Source organism: Acartia tonsa, chromosome 4 (genome assembly GCF_053477335.1).
Source record: "Acartia tonsa isolate MP-2025a chromosome 4, ASM5347733v1, whole genome shotgun sequence".
NCBI lineage: Eukaryota > Metazoa > Arthropoda > Copepoda > Calanoida > Acartiidae > Acartia > Acartia tonsa.
Window position 1 is genome coordinate 25518609 of NC_137263.1, and position 16673 is coordinate 25535281.

Consider the following 16673-nt stretch of genomic DNA (forward strand, 5'->3'; position numbering starts at 1 on the left):
AGGAGGGTAGGCAATGGGGCAGAAAAACAGCTCAATTACTTCCTAAGACTGAAAATTAGAATTTTCTGAAGGTTCTCTCAAACGGAGCACTTTATCGGTACAGTTGTTAATGGGCTTTTAACGGACAGACAAAAAAATTACTTTATAGAATAATGCAACCCTTGCATCTTGGTGCTTTGTATTCGTGTAAGGAGGGAAGCAATAGAAAAAAATATGCCAAATCATCTTAAAAGGTAAATTTAAAATTGAATATATGTACAATAACAATCCTTGGATATACATTAAGAGATATAAGTTTTCCGGAATTGTAATGTAGGGAGTAGATTTGAAATCTGCATCAAATTTTAGGGATTTTTTATAAAATTCGTTTTTTGTATAATTCTTTATCTAAAAGCGGAAATACAAATTAAGTTAATTAATTTTGGCATCCGTGATTGGTGGATTTAAAAAATCTGCGCATTGATTGGATGTCGTACATCATTCAACCAATTAGAGCGCAGGTAGTTTAAAATCCACCTATCCTATTGGTCAAATTTAATTAACTTAAAATGTATTTCCGCTTTTAGATAAAGAATTTTACAAAAAACGAATTTTATAAAAAATCCTTAAAATTTGATGCAGATTTCAAATCTACTCCCTACATTAAAATTCCGGAAAACTTATATCTCTTAATATACATATGTGAAAATCCCTTAAATGAAAACTCATTTGATTAGTTTATCGGACAGACACAAATAATCATACTACTTTAAATAATACTGTAGGCAGCGCCAATAGAATAAAAGGGGCTCTGTATTCGATCGATGGAATAGGAAAGGACAGAAAAATAGCCTACACCTACCCCAAGACTTTAATTTAAATTAAATAGCCAAAACTATTTAAGAGCTTTGTTCAGCTCTTATTATTGAGACTTTAACGGACTAAAAATGTAACTGCTCTACATAGACGTCCAAGCTTTTTTTTTTGGGGGGGGGGGAATATTAAGGGGGGGGGGTAATTCGTATTTGGAGGGGGGGTGGGGGTAAAATGGCGCTCGAAGCGCGCCGAAATTTTTTTTCCCCCAAAAAAATTTTTACCCCGGGGGTAAAATTTGATTGGGGGGGGGGGGGGTAATTACCCCCCTGAAGTCTGTTGGGGGGGGGGGTAAATTTAGTTTACCCCCCCCCCCCCCCAAATTTATCCCCGGGGTAAAATTTTTTTTTTGGGGGGGGGTAATTCAAATTTTATTAAATATTTAGTATTAAAAATGCGCGTGAAGCGCGCAAAAATTATTTTTTATGTTGGGGAGGGTATTTACCCTTCCGAAATTGTTTGGGGGGGGGGGTAAATACCCCTCCTAAATGGTTGGAGGTGCCTACGGCACCTCCAGAATAGGGGTAAGTTTTAAATGGGGGGGGGGGGGGTAAAATGAAAAAAAAATTTGGGGTTCCCAAGGGGGGGGGGGGGGGTAATCGCCCCATTACCCCCCCCCCCCTGGACGTCTATGCTGCTCTATATAATAGTTTATGATTTATTAGGCCTCCCATCGTAATTCTGTCTTCATAAAATTAACCATAAATGAACTTAATAAATATTCTGTTGAACACCCAGCAATTACAATATGTGTATAATATTGTATTAATGACAATTAAAACCTCCACTTTAATAAAAACACCTTTGAATATTAATTGTTAGTTAGCTGTGTATAAACAAATACGTCATTTATAAGTATTTAAAAGCGAAGCTTTTCTATAATTAGGGTCGGTCCGTACGTCCTTCCGTCCGTCCGTCATAAACGGATAGCTTTTTTAGTTAATTTAGGCATGTTAGAATTGTCCTATCGATTTCAAACTTTGCGTGGTGATTCCTTTAGTAGTTAGGTACGATTTAGAAAGCGTAGCAACTCTATAATCATTACAAGAATGTCCGTACGTCCATTTTAAACATGTTGATTTTTTTACTTTTTTAACATCAAATGTTTTTGTGATCTAATCATCCGATTGATCTGATTTTTGGTATGTTTATTCCTGGGACAACAAAGTATAATGTTTCAAGCAAAGCAACTTTATAATCAAGTCCTAAAAATGTAAGTATGTCCATAAACATTATCCTGTATCAAGCAGTTTTTAAACAAATTTACACTTACAATTTTGCTTCAACTCTTATACATTTATATTCTGATTATTCAGTTCTGACACTATATAAGTGTTAATGTCCGTTTGTCCTACAGTTTCAGTGCTTCGCTTTTATGGATGTTGTCATCCTTATTAAAGTGAGATTTGTAGATGTTACCCAAGCATTTGATAATACGATTGTTGATTTTTTGTCATTCCGTCGTCCGCTTAAGATGAGCATGGTGGCTATATCTAGCTTGTTTACACAGTACATCGCTCTATTTGTAATATTGTATTTCCTTAAATGAGCTAATGTTTACTTATATAACATTAACAAGACACCTTTGTATATTATTTCTGTATTACAGTTTATACTACTCTTTTTTTCTTTTTTCACCTTTAGTCGCTGCAGTGATTTAATTATCCTTGTTCATTATTAAAAAGAAAGATAAAATGTCCAGATTTGACTTGTTTAATTGGTGGAAATCTGGAAAAAAGAAAATAAGTTTCAGAAGTATTCCTCGGCCCACAATTTTAATAGCTTTTAGTAAGTTTTTAGAAGCGAATCTTCACTTCAAGTCTCATGTGTATGTAAGTCTGAAAATTCTTTTTATTAATGTTTTATATATTACAGACTTTACTGTAGCAAATTATTTTTTTTTGTCAAGGAATTATTTTTTCCAGATGCGCTTGAAACTGATTAATATCCGGCGGATTAGAACCGGTTCTCAACCATACTGAAAAATTATATATAGCATCGTATTATGTCTATTTTTCTACGCATATGAAAATGTACAATCATAAGATTAAAACTAGTTTTTTTAAGCCCGGGCCTTCGGCATCTCGGGATTAAAAAAACTTGGTTTTAATCTTAAAATTGTACATTTTTATATCCACGGAAAGCTTTTTATTAAACGATGCTATAAATAACTATTAAACTTTTTGGAAACATAAGTGGATTATCTTTACTTATGATATTATGATTATTTTTTTAGTATTTGCATTGTTATTTCTGATCTACAGTAACAATTTTGCTCCAATTGTACAGGTTAGTGCAAATTTAGTGGCGAAGCTACTTTTTAATTTAATTTGTCTTTCTATTTGTCAGTCCCTCCGTATTTTAGTGTAGATACCCCTAACCAAAGAGCATCCAGCATACAACCTACTTGGTCTCTCGGTTATGTCAAATTTTATGAAGGTTTCGTGATTTACCACATATTCTCCCTTTTTTCTTTTTTTATGACAATTGAATATCTGCCTTAAAAAATGTTTATCTGTTCGTGTTCTTTCACACTACTTCATAATGTATAATGTCTTCCTTTATTTATAAAACCTAATCGTTTAAATTTTTATACCGACAAAATGATATTAAATAAAAGTTAATAAATATTATCAATAACTCTAATGCATTAAATTTAAAATCAGCCCTGAAAGATTTAAAAGCAATTTGTATACCAAAAGAAATTTTAGGTTTTAATAGTTTTTGTATCATGTCCTTGGATGAATCTCAGTCGGGATTCAGGCAAAAACCAAATAACCAGACAGACAAACGAACATCTCGAATAGTTCCATAAAATTACCTTATACATATTTTAACCTTATTCTTAATTAATATTAAAATATGCATTATTAATTTTAGACCACCGATATGGCTCGTAGTTTAGGCCTTCTACATGATAGATTAGCAAAGTAAGTCATTTAAAATTAATAAATTTATGATTAACATTTGATTTTATGAATAATAAAAAGTGTCCTGCAGAGCTTAAATTTATAAAAAAAAATAATTTGCATATCTTTTATACAAACCTTTTTTGGGGACAATAAACAGTTTATTCATTTAAAACCCAAATGGTTCAGAGGAAACATGATCCTAAGATCTTACAACCCTGGCACTAAGCAAATTGATTTTCTTATGGGGTTATCCTACACCCCCTATAGAAAGCTACCACTAAATTGCATCATTTGATTTTTAACAGAATAGATGCAACAATGCTTGAAGAAGAAAAATGTGAGCCAATACATAAATTAGCCTTTGCTAAGACACACAAAACTGGAAGCTCTACACTTCAAAATATAATATTTAGGTATCTTCACAATTATAATCATCCATTTTCTTGTAAATATGGCCGGAAACCCTACTTTTAAAAAAATTCCCACGACTGTGGCCCAACACTTAACACATTCTTTCGTTGTCATGATTGTATTTGGATCGAATTTCACTGAACATGACTAAAGATGTTGAAAATTGTTCCTAAATAATTGCTGCTAAAAAGGTGGAACCAGTTACGATGCACATTTAGGACTGGCAGACAAAGGCCGTGGAATGAAAGGGTTAGTCGTCTGAATGGTGTTTGATTATATTATTTGGTTCAGAGATACATCAACATAATGGTGTATCACGTGATTTATAATCCATCCGAGACTACTTTTAAATTAATATGTAAAATACTAGGACAATGTTCCATTTAGGTTTGGAGATAATTATGATCTAAATTTTGCTCTTCCAGAAAATTCTTGGATGTTTTCTCTCAAGGTAAAATAATAAATCTAATTATATTTTTTTGAACTGATTTATGTCATAATACCTTTAATAAATCTAATTATATTTTTTTGAACTGATTTATGTCATAATACCTTTAATAAATCTAATTATATTTTTTGAACTGATTTATGTCATAATACCTTTAATAAATCTAATTATATTTTTTTGAACTGATTTATGTCATAATACCTTTAATAAATCTAATTATATTTTTTTGAACTGATTTATGTCATAATACCTTTAATAAATCTAATTATATTTTTTTGAACTGATTTATGTCATAATACCTTTAATAAATCTAATTATATTTTTTTGAACTGATTTATGTCATAATACCTTAAGTATTATGTTGATACAATTAATGCACAAAAATTTTCAGAACTAATATTTTTTATTTAGACTCCATGGAATGCTTCCCTTGTAGAAACTTTACCAGCAGCGTCCCTTGGACCCTATGATATTTTTGCATTTCATAGGTAATTTATTTTAATTGCTTGATATAACTTATTAATTATTCTTTTAAAAATATAGTAGGATGTCTGTGTGTATGTTTGTAGCAACGGATCTCGCTTACCGCTACACCGATATGGTTCTGTGAAACCTAACAGTAAAGATTCGTATTGGTCACAATCCTAAAAGAAATCGCCCTAAAAAAACGAACCCCCTTCAAAACATTTTTTCATTTTTTCTTCTCCAAAATTTTAATTAAAACTACTCCCATACCTCCTTTTTAAGTGCCGTATTGAGTAATATGAATTTAAATCAAATGCTATCTAGAAGTCAAAACAACAATAATACACATAATAAATCAAATATAACTTTTAACAAAGATGACAACATCCATATATAAGTAGTAAAGCGCAAAAAGTTTGGATAAACAAATAGGAAAGTGAGTTATAAAGCAGATGTTTAGTGGACATAAACGAGAGGTTAACTAAGAAAGAAGCATATTAAAATAATATAAAATCATAAAACCTTTATAAAGTATGTCTTTTGTAGCCTGACATACGCACCAAGTAAGATGTATACTGGATGCTTTTTGGAAAGGAGAATTTTCGCACAAAAATATGCAGTCTATTTTAAATAGCCGCCAAGAAAATTTTTCTCCATAGCGTTACGGACTTACGGACAGTCATTCGTTCTTATTTATAATAAACCTTTTATCAAAATTTTAGTGTTTGGAATTATGACGAAGTAAAGAAAGTTTTACCGAAAGCCAAATTTATAACAATACTCAGGTAAAAGCGTTGCAGTGAGGCGGGGGCGCAACCATATAGAAAAGAAGGGGAGTGGAGGTGGGGGGGATTTGCGTTGATTTAGCCCCCGAAAAGGCAGAAAATATAAGGAAATTCAATAATCGATTAACTATTCATTGAATACTTTGAAGGTGGGGGGGATTTGCGTTAATTTAGCCCCCGAAAAGGCAGAAAATATAAGGAAATTCAATAATCGATTGACTGTTCATTGAATACGAAAAAATAAAGAGTAAATGCAAAATTTTATTTTAGAGATCCTGTGGACTGTTATGAATCAAATTATGTTTACATGGGTCTTCAGGAAAGTTTAGATACAAATTGGTTGGTTTTATTAAAATGAAGCAGCTTATAGTGCCAAATAAAAAATGACGTAATACAATATAAATGATAAAATTAGTAAATTATTTACAATGTATTTTGGCCTATCACTTGTCATTTGTATTGTATGACGTCATTTTTACATCAAGCACTATAAAAATTCTGTAATGTCTTTACTACCTATTAAGTTTGTTTAACTTTCTATAGACAAGACATGGCAAAAAGGAAATCATTACAAACGGCAATATCTACACTATATAAATTTCCTATGATCAGCAAGGAGCACCTGGCAGGTTATTTAGAAAATTGACCATAAAAATATATTCTTATTAATCTATTGATTGCCAGAAATGAAATAAGGCCTATTTTTTAAAATAAATGCAGTGGCCATTTTCTTAAGGTAGCCATATTTTGAGATGACTCAACTATCCGATTACTTGTAGGCCTTACAAAGATCGTTATATAAATTAAAAATTTATAAAAGGTTAGATAATACATATATAGCATAAAAATAAAGGGATCGCTTTCATCCTGTTTTTTTTACAAGTTCCTAACAATATAAGACAGCTAAATCTAAACTAATTAACCGTGTAGAATGCCTTTAAGATGGATATAAACGAGTATGCTCATTTAAAGGTAAACAAACATATTTGAATTTATAAATATTATTATAAAAGTCTAAAGACGAAAGGTCGGAAAAATGCCTGCTGGTCTATCTTACGGCAATTGGCAGCCAAAACCGCTACTAAGTCGAAAATGCTGCAAAGCATTGAATAATGCGGCAATAAATAATCAAGATTGTTTGAATGTCAGTTTCATAAAAATATTTTTTTTCTACATTTTTTTACTTTCATCTCGTTTAACAATACATATTTTGAGCAAAGCTATACTCTACATTTCACTTCTCCGTCCATCAGTCTAAAAGCTATAAAAAAAATAAGATGATTTCAGCTGCTTTTGAAAATTTTAGTGAAGATTCCTATGCAATATGTGCAATTTGTTTATCTTTCTGTTTTTTGGTATTATCTCCTTTTTTTTTTTTATTCAACTGCACAATACATCTGCTTTATAACTTCCGTTGTCTGTTGGTCCATTCCCCTATGCCTGTCTGCATACGCACTGTGGTATTGTAAATTGGAACTATTTATAAACAAAAGTGTGCTTAAGTTATGTAAGACTACGGAGGGAAAATTTGATAGGATTACGAAACTTATACATATAATTCTACTTATAAAAATAAAATATATTATTAACAGGCGTATCACAACCCAGTCAGAAGATCTCATGCTTTCATAGGTAATAATATGTTTCAGTAATGACTACTAGCCAAGTAGAGCAATCTTTCTTAGGATATCCAGGGAGTCAGGGTAACCTATTTCCTTGTTTAGCCTAAGAAAATTGATAGAATTAGTTCTAATACAAGCTATCGTTTGCAATTAATTCAATATAGATTAATGTAATGGTTATTTATCTCATCGTATTATAGAAAGCTTACCGAGGACATAATTTGAAGATGATTAAAGTCCCTCCACAGAATATGATTGAATAACCAATGAGAGGCCAGAATAAATTTTACCATTGGTCAATTACAGTGTATACAGAACTCTCATTGGCTATTCTATCGTATGCCGTCATAATCTGTGGAGGGACTTTAATCATCTTCACATTCAGTCTTCCAAATCTTTTACTGCACTACGTTTGTCTTCTAGACTTAACTAGAACCCATATACCAGACGCGTTAACATCTTAAGTTTGTGGGTTACAGGATGATCTCCATTTCCCTTATTAATTTCTTTAAAAAATTTATAGGTAAAGATCAGTTATTATGGGACCTGGGCATGAATTGGAGAGAACTTGAAAACAAGACTCTGGTGGATAAAAAGGTACTTAAATAATAAATATGCTTTAAGAAAAGAAATATTGCACCTTAATTTTGTTGTTTATTTCTTGGGTATGAGGCCACAACAGATTTCAGCCACCAGAGAACAAACATCAGGAGCCAGTCGTCCTATAATTTCAAAATATTATAAGTGAAAATCAGTCGTACATTTTAAAACTGCAGAAGCGTTTTATCCTTTTAACCCCTTGCTTAAATACTAGTCGCAGCAACTGCATATCTAGACAACAAATTAGAAAATTATTCGCAACTAGGTTTTCAATGTCTAAACCCATATGAGAATTTAGATCTTTATTAGCTAATTTGTGTAGGACTTCAGGCTGTTTTCCGATAATTCGTGCCATAATTAATCAATTATTTTTCTTATTTCAGATTGCTGAAGTAGATGATCAATTTGACTTGGTGATGTTTTCAGAGTTCTTTGACGAGTCTTTAGGAACCTTACATTATCAAAAAATCTAATGTCTGAACTAACTGATTACAAAAGATTAATAGTCTCATTAGTGTCTTCAATGACAAGATTTTTCGTCATAGTCATCCATTCACTTAACTGTAACTACAGTTAACCGTGTAAACATTTATCGAACATTATCGAAAAACATTTATCGAAATAATATATTGCTATATTAGGGACTAGCAGATACGCCCCTAGAGGCCTCTCGTGGCACTTAAATGTTTTTTTTTTGGTTAAAGTCTCAACGATACCTACCTATGTTGCGTCCAAGTCTCTACGATACCTCTGTATGTTGTGTTGAAGTCTCTTGCGTCAAAAACAAATTTGATTATTGTAATTTCTCTTGGGAGGGTGGAGGTACCCTCCCCCAAAATAGTTATAAACCTTCCAGAGACTTATGAGAAGCTACCCTGTATAGGAGAGCCTGATCGGTTTAGCGAGATCCTTCGGTACACACAGACAAACAGACAGAGAGACAGATATCCTGTTACTTTATTATAAGGATAGATGTAGACATGAAGCTATAATTATCAAAGTAAAAAACTCTCATCGACTTAATGGTGGCTGTTAACGTGCGGCTTCCAAGTTGAGGTGCTTTTTTTAGAATATTTATCACTTACTGTTAATTAAAAATTATAGACTATTAAAAATTCTCTTTCAAACTGTCTTTGAACGGCTGTACAAAGTTGTAGCGAAAGATATCTGAAGACAGATTTAAGTTTTTTACAATATGTTCTGACTTAATAAGAAAAATTAATTGATTATGATTGATTATGTTGTACAGTTCTATTAGCAGATCTTATGTGCTGGAAACTGGAAGATGTTAGGTAATAATGTTTACTGTTTAGTATTTCTGAACTTATTGTACTAATTTATTCTATACCTACTAGTTTTTTCATCTATAAAGGCAAATATCATGTAACAGTTATTTGCCAAAAAAACAACTTAAAAATGTACTTTTAAAGTTTTTTCTCTATGCATTTAAAAAAATAAAGGTCTAAATTTATTCTTCTAATACTTTGAAAAGTATTAGGCAAGACCTTATCTAATTGTAGAGTTCAAAGTAAAACGGTGTCTGTACATTTGTGCAAATCCCTCCTTTCGGAAAAGTAGACCTTAACTATCAATTAAAAATATACATATATAACTGGTCTTTTCAGAGGAAAGGTTAGAGTTTTTTTAAATATAAATGCTGGAATACTTCCCAACTATTCTTAGGACGAAGTCCTAGAAGCTAGAGACGAAACCATTTTCAGAATTAGGACTTATATGTTCCCTGATGTGAATTGCTTATCATTCAATAAAACGGGCTACATTACATTTAGCGCAGAGTTAGATCTTTTTGGGCAGATATATCCATTCTTATAAAAACAAGTTTCCCTATTTCAGGTACCTGACACAAAATGCAAGAAAAAAGGAGGGAAAAATCGAGATTAAACCAGATTCCAGAGAAATCTTATCGTAAGTTTTCTTTTTATTTTGCTTTTCAATGAGATAGTGGGAGAATTTCCATTCTTATCGATCGTACCAAAATCATACTTGCGATTACAATATTGGCACACATAAATACACTTTTCCTTTATTATTACAAAAAAATAACATTCTTTGTAAGTAAAGACTTTACAATTAAACAATAAATATGAAAAAAATATTTTTTTAAATTGTCAACTTCCTTGTTATTGTCGCCTGATATGGCCCCTTATTTACAGAATAAAATGATTTCGTATAAATTAATAACAAGGATAATATATTTAAGTGTACAAAGAAAATTCATTCTTTTCAATTTATTAGAAAGTTAAGTTTTACTGATATGGCCTTAAATAAATATGCGTAATTGTTAAATACTGTCCATTATTAGACAAACATCAGGGGTTATATGAAAAATAAAATAACCTTATTTAGTGCCTGGCTTTCTGCAGACTACAAACTGTACAATCATTTTAAAGAAAAATTTGAGAAGAGAATAGACAGGTTTAGTTTTTTTAATACACCCTAGCTACACTCCCTAATGAATGCTTTTCTTCTCTGCTGTTATTAAAGATAGATTGCAGAATTTAGCATTGAACATCTTTTGTTCGTTCGTATGTCATAATCTAAATTTATTAGCTACGCTACGAATACATGTAAGATCATCCTTGTTTTTATTGTAGCTACGGAAGAGAACGAATGAAAAAAGACGTGGCTGCTCTGAAGAAACTTAATGAAGAACTGAGCAAGCAATGTGTTCTGGCGGTCGGTGATAACTCAATACTTAAGGGAGAATTCAGGTGTTTACCTTTAAAATTTATATTTTAACCCTTACAGAGGCGAGGCATGACACTGTAACGTAAAGGATAACTAACCGGAGCAATAATTTCTTTTTCTATCCTAACCCCAGGGCCGGGTATTATGTAAGGTACCTAACATTCTTACTATTTAACAATCAACTAAAAATGCCTCCCAGTTATAAAAGAAAATATAAGTATAAAGGGAAAAGTAGGTTGCGGGTAAAATCCGTAAAGGTGTATGTTTTAAGGCTTAAAAATAGTAGTAGAACGATAATATTCACTAAATATGTGTATTTCTTATTGAAAAGAACTATAGCATTTTTTTTTTAATTTAACATAATCTTTTATCGTTCTACTACTGTCTTTAACTTAAAACACATAATCTTTACGGATTTTACCCGCAACCTACTTTTCCCTTTCTAAAATTCAGGAAGTTCGGATAACCTAATTAAAAACCTAAAGTAATGAACAAACAAAAACACCCCCCTCTTGTTTTCAATTTATTTCATATTGGTGGGCTTCAAATAATCAGCGATTGTCAAAATACATCTTTGTTAAGGATGGCAGTGAACAGTGTGGAGGGATATGTGATCAACACCACAATACCATGGTGCTCATCATATGCTCGTAGTGAACCCAGCTATTCGGTTCTCATCAGAAAGAAACAAATGATTAAGTATGAAAAAATTAGACAAATTTTTATATTGCAGCTAGGTCTACGTTGCATTTTATTCACAACTGAAAAAAAGGTTTGGGGGGCAGGTGTATATACACCCTAAATTTTAGAAGACAAAACAAAATTTTTAATGAATGGCTTAACTACCATGGGGATAATCTTTGAGGGATTCAGAGATGCGAAGCGTCAACAAAACATCTCATTATGATGAAGGGGTGGGCACGTAAAGAAATTCCGAGGAGGGTATGCACTGAACAATTAGGACAAGGGGTCAATGGCTAATTCCTGGATTCTCGTGACACATTTCTTTACGACTCAGTCCATAAAATAATAAGGATTCAGCTGATAATCGTTTTTTTTTTGATAGCCACGGATAACCTTCCCTGTAATTGCATGACATTTTTTAAATTGTAACAGTTTCATTCGCAAAAATTGACAAGGAAATCCATCCAAGACATCTTATATTCTTCTAACCCTTTACAGTCGGGCTCCTTGCTGCACCTTAATCAATCGGGGAAGGGGGGGGGGGGCGTTCAACGCCCCCCTATTATCTCAGTTCAGCTAGAGGGCTAAATTTTTTTGTGCGAGTCCCCTGTTTGATAATGAATTTCCGACCTTTTATAAGTCTAAGTCAATTTTCGCTTCCTTCACCCTTTTATTTAACAACCTTAAAGTCAAAAATTGCGGCCACAGGGGCCTTTTAAAGATTATGTGTCATACCCATACTTAAAAAGTCACGCAGTTTGGGCTCTTTATCTTTCACACACAGAAAATGAGATAGAAAAAACCGGAGGGGGGGCGTTCAACGCCCCCCCCCCCCCCCGACCGTTAAAACTGTTATGAAATGAACAAAAAAAATGTTTATGGGAAATAAATAGTTAGAGAGGGTGATGCAAGTAATTTTGAGAAGGTACAAATTATGAGATTTGGTATATTCCAATTAAGATGTTCTAGTGTGTCTTTAAAAGATAGCTAAAACATTCCGTTCGTCTCCGTCCTATAATTATCTGATGGTTCGAATTAGACAAACGTCACTCTGTTATTTTTTCAGAGTTGGTTTGAAGATGGGAGAAAACAAGTATTCAACACTTTCAAAGGAAGAAAGACAAAGAATCTTACAGATCATGAGGACAAAGTTAAAAGTGAAGACATCTAACAAATAATTTAGTCAAGGGGTTTTTCATCAAGGAACTATCATTTTGCTTCCATCTTTTGATCGGTTAAATATAGGCAATATAGGGCCGGGCTAAAATATATAGCTAAACTTTGAAATAATATTATTATCTGACGTAAAACTTGTGGCAATTTATTTTCTTGAAATATACCTTCCTCTTTCAAACAAAGTTTACTTACATTTCATAAAATATATTTGCATATTCTGTTGAAAGGGGATCATGTACGAAGAAGAGCAAGTGATTTTTTATAACCTTCAGATATGTCAAGGTTTTTAGTCTATTATCAGTTAATGTCAAGGGGTTGGGGGGTAAGGAGGTGTTTACCCCCCAACCCCTGATAAAACTTTTATACAGCATATAGACAAAGAAATCTTGACATCACTGAAATAAGACATAATAACTTGCTCCTGTTAGTGCATAGTGTCCTTTAAATGGTTTGCTATATAATTTTTCTCAATATTTAATGTTGGAAGATGCTTAAAATCACTTGCTCTCGCTCGTGCATTGTCAAGTTTTATAAAAAAAAATTGGATCAACTGCAGTTCACGGTAAAATATTCCTGGTAACGAATATTTCCAAAAATCTATGAATTTTAAAGGCTGCTAGCATAAGAAGGCCTACAAATAATCTGGAATAGCATTAAATCAACAATGCATAATTATCTCGCCGCGCAGAGAAATGCGCGAAAAAGACCTATTTTACGCGTTTTTTCTTCAGTGAAGCTTTCCCTGTGCATCATTGTATCTTGGCTATTCCAGATTATTTGTAGGCCTTCTTTTGCCGCTTAAAATGGTGTGCGGATATGATCTGTACGTTCAGCCGTTTGGCAGCTAGCAGCCTTCAAAATTCATTGATTTTTTGGAAATATTCGTTACCAGAAAATATTTCACCGTGAATTGCAGTTGATCCAATAAATTTGTTTTCAAGTTATTTGTTTGTTCAATTTACTCTAGTCATGTTATTTGTATATTAATGAACTCTAGTGATATTGAATTGTGATAATTTAATAGTGAATAAAACTTACGCAACGTATGATTTTTCATTATATCAATTTCTAAATCAAAAAGGTGTTTTTTTTTACTGGATTTTATGCACAGTTCACATGTGCTATCTTACCATTCTAAAATAAATATTCTAAGAAACATTGTGGTAGATTAACTCCTGCTTTGTTGAAGACTACCGGCTGTTTTTTTCGCGAGTAGGGTGTCACTGCAGATCCCAATACGTTCAACGGTTAGCGAGATCTTAGGCTTCAGACATCATTCTACTTTGTATTATTGATAAGAAAACACTACATTTTCAACAACGGATTCTAATGCGTATTGTTAGTGAGGAAACCTTTCTCTTAATAGAATACATTTGCGTCAAAAAACAAAAACTCCATAAAAATAATTTAATTTATTGTAGGAATATCGTTCAATTTATAATAAAATAATTTTTATAGATTTATCAGATTTTATACGAAATTGTAGAACAGCATCAAAATATACATGCAGAACAGATAAATACCTATAAATTATGCATCATTTAAATTAATAGTATATATAGGTAGCAATTTCACTAAATGTAGAAAGGTACATAGAAATGATTTAAATGTTAAAATCAGTTCCATTCACATCAATAGGTATACGAACAAGTTCTTTAATTAATCAAAAAGGGAGAGGTAGGTTTCGGGTTTAAACCCGTAAAGGTTATGTGTTTTAAGTTAAAAACAGTAGTAGAACGACAGAATTTTATGTTAACTTTAAAAAAAATTGTCTATAGTTCTTTTCAATAAGAAAAACACATAGGGTCAAGCGGGGCATAGACCGGTAAGGGGCTAAACCGGTAATTTTTTACCCACCTTCAGAAAATGACCTTTATCTCCATGTTCCTTTCAAATGACAGAAAAAAACATAAAAGCAAATTTGTTCCTTATTAAATTGCCTACAAAAAAAGTATGAAATGAAAATTTTGTGAGATAAATTTTAAGGGTACTTTTGGGGTCTCAAAGTCGGACGAAAATTTTTTTCACCTAGGTGTATTAAGATCGACCTACACAAAAATTGGTAAGACCTAGAACTGATCAGAAAAACCTTTAGAACTAAGAATTGCCCGCTCTTTCCAAATCCGTTGAGAGCTTAAATGTAGAATTAATATTTTTTTTTTCAAAAATGACCAAAGTTGGCGCGGGGCTATTTTCGGTAACGTCGAAAAAAAATTAAAATCCGATTTCTAAGATTAATTTTCAGGTTTTCTTTGGTAAAATCTAAAATTCAATATGGGCTTTTTAAGAATTATGCCAAAAAGTGAATAGAACAGGTTTTTTTTGTAAAAAAATTTAAATTTTATCTTTTTTAAATATTTTTTTGTGAGAAAAAAAATTGGAATTTCTCGTCTTTAAAAAAAATTATTTTTGACATAGAAGGAATAGTCCAATTCTTATGAAAATTTTTGTGGATAATCCCTATAACCTATACTAATTATGATTATTTATGTTTGACTGGCCGTTTAGCCGTTTTTCATCGATTTTTTTAGGTTCAAAAGACGTTACCGGATTAGCCTCCCCGTGGGGTAATGGTCGGTAATTTCTTTGAGTCCAATTATGACAAACTTCTTAAAATCCTAGGATAACGTCCATTTAGGACCTGATAGTCTTTTCCGTAAGCTTTCTAATGGTCTTGGTTTCATTTGAAAATATTTATATTTACCCAATTTTTTTTTTTTTAAAAACGAAAAAATTACCGGTTTAGCCCCACCTCACCCTATTTATTGAATATGATCGTTCTACTACTATTTTTAAGCCTTTAAACACACACCTTTACGGATTTTACCCGACACCTACCTCTCCTTTTATTTCTTTTTAACTATTGGGGAGTATTTTTATTCTAAACACGGAACTAGCACACAGAACCCGAATGTGCATAAAAATGTGAACAGAGATATCTTGGTTTCTAAACACATAGAGAATAGGTACTTTTGCTTGCGAATAAAATAATCAGTATAAACTTCGGTCAACCTTAGATGATATTGTTGAGTATTATTTTTGTCACTCACAAACCCTATCAACACATCACACCTTGTGTAAAAATCCTGTAAAACATGTATTTTACAAAATCATCCTTATACTAAAGTAACAGGATGTTTGCAGTATCTGTGTATGTCTGTACCGAAGGATCTCGCTAACCGCTGAACCGATTGGGTTCTCCTTAACAGGGTAGATTCTCTTATGTCCCGGGAAGGTTTTTAACTATTTTGGGGGAGGGTACCACCACCCTCCAAAGAGAAATTACAATAAAATCGAAAAAAATTTAAATATTTCCGCCACAGAGTGTCGCTAGCGAAGTCTCGCTAGTGTAGTTGCGCTGCGTAGAAGAATGAATTTAAAAGCTGATAACATAGATAAATTCTTTCTCAAATTAGATATTTAAAATAAAAAAAAAACATTTAAAGGCCACTAGAGGCCTCTAGGGGCGTAGCCGCTAGTGTTAACCCTTACAGATCGGAGGGGAGGGGGGCTCCAAGAGCCCCCCCCCCTCTAGTTTTTTCAATCTCAATTTTTTTGTAGGTAAGATGGAGAGCTGTGACTTCATGACTTTTTAAGTTTAGTAATTATACGTCGGCAAGAGCTGTGTCGGTCGAAGTCGGTTGGGTAGCACCAAAATTAGAAAAAATTATAAATAAATCTTAATTACTACATTATGACTTTTGTGTATAAGGTAGAAACCTAAAATTTTTTTGGGGGGAATACTTAGATATCAATGACCTTCTGAGAAAAGTGGTGTTTTGACCGTTTGACCGCTCCCTGGCCGACTTTATGACCAATTTTTGTCCGGCTTTTACTGCAGACATATATCATGAATATCGTGGCTTCTATTACAGCTAGAGACCTTTAAATTTTTTTGGTAAATCCTTGATCAACAATAAACAGATAAAAATATTAATTGACGCCGCTAACCGCCGCCAACCGCCGTTTTACCGCCGTAACCGCCGAAAATGGCGGTTTTCGTTATTTG

At 32.5% G+C, this 16673-nt stretch overlaps 1 protein-coding gene across 1 annotated transcript; it reads left to right on the top strand.

Moving 5' to 3' along the window:
- The first annotated feature begins 2524 nt into the window (after positions 1-2524).
- Positions 2525-13710, top strand: LOC145316565 (galactosylceramide sulfotransferase-like). Its single transcript, XM_080157150.1, has 18 exons — positions 2525-2640; positions 3089-3141; positions 3733-3782; positions 4070-4177; positions 4563-4626; positions 5035-5111; positions 5811-5873; positions 6144-6190; positions 6802-6845; positions 7466-7505; positions 8019-8092; positions 8479-8540; positions 9343-9387; positions 9950-10021; positions 10463-10531; positions 10711-10827; positions 11387-11503; positions 12555-13710. The coding sequence occupies exons 1-18, from the start codon at positions 2547-2549 to the stop codon at positions 12664-12666; spliced, it is 1308 nt and encodes a 435-aa protein (XP_080013276.1). The 5' UTR covers positions 2525-2546; the 3' UTR covers positions 12667-13710.
- Positions 13711-16673: the final 2963 nt, after the last annotated feature.

Bases quoted from the DNA above. Each gene is read 5' to 3' on its own strand.
- LOC145316565 (XM_080157150.1), top strand. From the start codon at position 2,547: ATGTCCAGATTTGACTTGTTTAATTGGTGGAAATCTGGAAAAAAGAAA. The intron at 5,112-5,810 runs GTAATTTATTTT...TCAAAATTTTAG, and splicing joins GATATTTTTGCATTTCATAG to TGTTTGGAATTATGACGAAG. The intron at 8,541-9,342 runs AGGAACCTTACA...ATTATGTTGTAC, and splicing joins GAGTTCTTTGACGAGTCTTT to AGTTCTATTAGCAGATCTTA.